Source organism: Benincasa hispida, chromosome 6 (assembly GCF_027475165.1).
Source record: "Benincasa hispida cultivar pf3 chromosome 6, pf3_genome.v1.1, whole genome shotgun sequence".
NCBI lineage: Eukaryota > Viridiplantae > Streptophyta > Magnoliopsida > Cucurbitales > Cucurbitaceae > Benincasa > Benincasa hispida.
The window spans coordinates 27,251,263-27,255,987 of record NC_143483.1 but is presented as its reverse complement, the minus strand read 5'-3'; the positions used below and the strand labels follow the sequence as shown (position 1 = coordinate 27,255,987).

At 32.9% G+C, this 4,725-nt stretch overlaps 1 protein-coding gene across 1 annotated transcript; it reads right to left on the bottom strand.

The window, feature by feature from the left end:
* Nucleotides 1–2,277: 2,277 nt before the first annotated feature.
* On the bottom strand, nucleotides 2,278–3,095 carry LOC150035559 (uncharacterized). The gene is made up of 3 exons (XM_090314351.1): nucleotides 2,943–3,095; nucleotides 2,501–2,830; nucleotides 2,278–2,409 (listed from the first exon to the last, which is right to left on the bottom strand). Exons 1-3 carry the CDS (start codon nucleotides 3,093–3,095, stop codon nucleotides 2,278–2,280), a joined length of 615 nt encoding a protein of 204 aa, XP_090170477.1.
* Nucleotides 3,096–4,725: the final 1,630 nt, after the last annotated feature.

Sequence of the window (4,725 nt, the reverse complement as noted above, 5' to 3'; positions counted from 1 at the left end):
ACTCACATATCTCTACATGAATGATTTGGATCAAATCACTTGTAACATTTACAAAGTGGGTCATATTCAAAGTGTTACCAAAATAAGGCACCTAACGTTTACAAAGGGGGTCGTATCCATAGTATTACAAAATGGGTTGTATCCAGAGAAGGTTATTATAGTATGTGGTTATTATAGTTTGTGGGTTATAATAAATTGTGTGTTATTATAGTTTGTGTTTAGGATTCAGACTACTATAGTCTGGTTTATAATAGTCATTGTTTAGGGTGTAGATTATTTTAGTCTGCATTATAATAGTTTGTGTTTGGAGTGCATGTTATTATATTCTGAATTATAATTGTACATGGATTTTGAATGTAGGTTATTTTAGATCGTGTATAATTTTCTTTACGCGATTATTTTTTATAATACAAAAAATTATGCATATGAAATATCATATTTTGAAAATATAATTTAAATTTTATGTTCCACTGATTTATACAAAATTAACTGGATTTTAATTTATGTAAAAAAAAAGCTAACCATTTTTTGTCACTTTGGGACCCTTGGTTAACATGGATGAAAAAAAAGTACATTACATTAGTATGCAATTCATGTTTCATTATGTAGAGCTCTCTTTTTTGAAGGTACAAAAAATGTAAAACAAAATAACTAACTCATAATTTTATGATTAAAATATTGGCAAGCTAGATTACACACAAATCTACTACGAATTTAAATGCATAATTGAAAAAGTAATCATTGTTCAGTAATGTAAAGTAGTCTAAAACAAAAGTTGATCAAATATTCTCTTCAAGGAGGAGGTTGCAATAATTGAACTTCAGGGTTTGGGGAATGGATAAAAAGCTCTCTGTATCTTGCACACTGTGAAATATGATTTTAAGCTTCACCCTCTGTCGATTATGCAATTCAGGAATATCTTTGAGTTGGCTCACGATTTTCGCTCGCAGCTCGACCTCTGTTGCATGCTTCTCTTTTGGTCATTCTGCAATCGCCTTCAATTGGTCATTTGCAAAGTCCATCACATTCCTAACAATCTCTGTCGTTTCAGATTGATATCCACTTTGCTTCCTTTTACTTCCTCTCGAAGCATTTACTTCTTTAGTGCTTCAACCAGTACGTGTTCCATGCATCTCATCCCGTGACATGTCCATTCCATGACAAGACATCGTGGGGATGTTTGGATCCTATGATTCACCAATGGGGACACTATCATTCATATGGTTTGGCACAATATACCCGACGTCCGGATAGGTCTCTGACTATGCTCCCGTAGCTCTATCTTTGCCGAAGACGTACGCCAAATCAGCATGGTATGGGAACAACTTGTGTAGAAGCCTCTTTGCTACAGGATGACTCTACGCGAACAATAGAGTGGATGTTATGATTAGGTTACCAATATTCGTGAAACAATTTAGAAAAAATTTCACCTTCACCCATCCATCGAATGTCTCCCACTCTATTGTGATGCATTGTAATTCTTCATTCCACTCGAATCCATTGCAAGTTGGTCCTCTCATTTCTATGATCGCTTGGTAAAATTTTTTAAGGGATTTAACCAGACAATCTATAGTCGATAATCCTTGGATATTACAATCGGGCAACTTTTTTGCCATCATACATTGTAATTGTGCCAAGTACCCAGGTCGAAACATCTCATTATCCGACCTCCATCCATCATATGTGACCAAGCCCACAAAGCACTTGACAAGCTTTGCTTCTTCTTTTTTAGTCCAAGTGTGCTTCAAGGCTCTAGAGAAACTTGATATTCTAGTATATACATGTACATATTTTAATACAATTAAACGATAAACCATTCAAAATTATAAACAATTAATGAACTAAAGTACAAAATATAGTAAACATAATGATAGTAAGAGAAATCCAAAACAAGTAATTTTCATAACACACGACAAATAAAAATAAGTGTTCTAATTGATTGAAGAAGTATAAAGATACTAATCATTACGTAACTCTCATTCAGAAAACATATGTTCTACCAATTCATCCGTCCACTAGATCCATTCATTTGAAATCTCAATGTAATTGATCTCATCGCCCTCACTTGTAGCAAAGTTGGAGTTAACCTCATCTAAATCCTCGACCAGTTCACTATTATTCATCTCCTTATTGATAAGATTGTGCAAAGGGCAACACACCATGATGGTTCAACATTGAATTTGCACTGGGTAGTATGATTTTCCTCATAAGATTGCCCATTTACCCTCCAACAACTAAACACTCTCTCAATGACATTTCATGCAAAAGACTTCATGTTCAAGAATTCTCGTGGAGTTGTTGGTGCATTACCTCCTCCACGCCATTATGAAAGATGATATCTTTCGCCTCTATATGGTGCCAAGAAACCCTCCGTATTTGGGTACCCGACATCACATAGATAATAATACCCTATTCAATATCCAACCGTTTCAAACCTTATCTTAGTAATAAAATGATGAGTAGGAAGAGATAGTATGAGTAACTAGTTACACTTCGAAACCTTCAGTCCGTTAGGTCGTGATATTGCATCTTTGAGAACTTGAGAATCGGTTGTAGAACTTTCCCACCCCGATAAGATGAATATGAAGTCGCCTTTTGTATAGCAAACATCGATTACATTTGTTGCAATTTCACCCTTCCTCATCCTATACCTTGGGCGATTAGCGGCATTGACATTTACCTTGATGTACGTACCATCAAATGCACCTAGACAATTCTGTGATAAAACAAAGTATGGAATATTCATGTACTCATTATACCTAACAAAAATGTCACACCGAACTAACATTGGTTTTGTTGAACTGTACCCCAAACCATTTCTATCTCTGATCTATACATTAGTTTTTGATTGACACAGATTTTTTCAACCACACTCCATGTAATTGTAGCAATACTAATAAAATGGAGTTGAAATGCCTAGAAATTGTCTCACCAGACCGTACAAATTCTCTTCCAACAATTCGACTCTTAACATCATGGGCTAAGATGTGCACGAACATGGCAACCATCTTCTCTACATCTACAACTTTAGTTTCAACTAATCCTCTAACCATCTTAAGTAAATTATATAGAATGGCAAAACATCTCCTATCCATTCTTGTACTTTGACGACAACATAAACCGAACTCATGAATTAGTCGAAAGTATGCTAACTGTCTAATACGATGTCTACTGTCGTGTGACAGATTTTCTATCCTCTTACTGTCATTCAGTAACAACTATAGTGCTAAAAATAACTGACGTTGGGAGGTTGCGAAAACTATTAGTATGCTAACTAGTTCCTGTGGGTCCATTAGATAGTTGGGGATTTGGACTTGTTCCAAAAATGTAAACTATAGGTCACATAATAATTATATCATATTTATAATTATACTATAATAAATTGGATTTGGACTTCTATAGTTGGGGATTTGGACTTGTACAAAACATAAAATATGTATGTTCGTCATTAAAAATACATTTTCTATTTTATTATTGAAACAAATATATAAAAATTTCTATATTTTGATGATTTTCCCTTTATAGCCATAAAATGAGAAATAAACTATCTTTGAATTTTTGTTATAAAATTCAAAATATGGTAATGTATTTTTATTAATAACTCTGACTTTTTGTTATAAAATTGTTTTTTTTTTTAATCATTGTATTCATTTTAAACTGGGCTGGTAATTGACTTCAATGTGATTTTTAAGTAAAAACAAATGTTATTTAAACTGGGTTGGTAATTGGTAATGTGTAAGTATGAACAAAAAAAGCCAATGAATGAGAATAGGGACCATGGGTAATCATGAACAAAAAATAGTAAAGATTCATAGTTGATGTAATTATGGGTAAAAATGTTATAAAAAAACATAAGTAATATATGTGTCCACCTGATGTAATCATGAACAAAAAACTGAAAAAAACAAACAAACAATATGTGTCCACGAGTAAGTTCATCATTACACATACCTTTTCTATTTTATTATAGAAACAAATCTATATAAACATATTCTCACACATTAACGAACCTCAAGCCACTAAAGTTGCATGCTAGTTATCCACCCAGAGAAGAGCACACAAAAGTAGAGATTAGCAGCTGTAAAAACACAAGTAAAAATGAAAAATTTGTAATCATCCTTCAAAATATTTATATAAAGCAAAAGGGAGAAACAAAGTTTAACCCTAGCAAGAGAGGTTGGGCAAACAAGATGGACGCGATTATTTTCTAACAAGTCTAATCCTAAAACAAAGTATAAGGGAAAATATTAGTATTATACGAAACTAAAAACAATATGAAGAGTGAAGACACGTGATAAGAAACTAAGGGAGGAAGAGGGAAATGACATACCAATTGCATTTAGGAATTAGATGGAGTGAGAAGGTCTTTAAAGTTGAAGGGAAGTGATACCTATATATAAAGAACACAACTGATGTCAAATAAAGGCTAAGGGGACCATTTGAGAACAAGCAAATAAAGTTAATGAGTTTGAAATAGACCTACCCAATAAAGAATACCTAATAACTAATGTTAATAATCCTGAAAACAGGGGATATGGCAATCCAATGAACCAAATAAATAGTACCAAAGTACTATTATCAATCAATGTACAAAAAAAAAGGTATTAACCAAACAATGTAAATTTATTTTTAAAAAAGCCAATGAATAGGAATAGGGTCCACCCTTAGAGATATGAAGTTCATTCATTGAAATTCAAATTTTAGAATATATCATGAATAATGGTA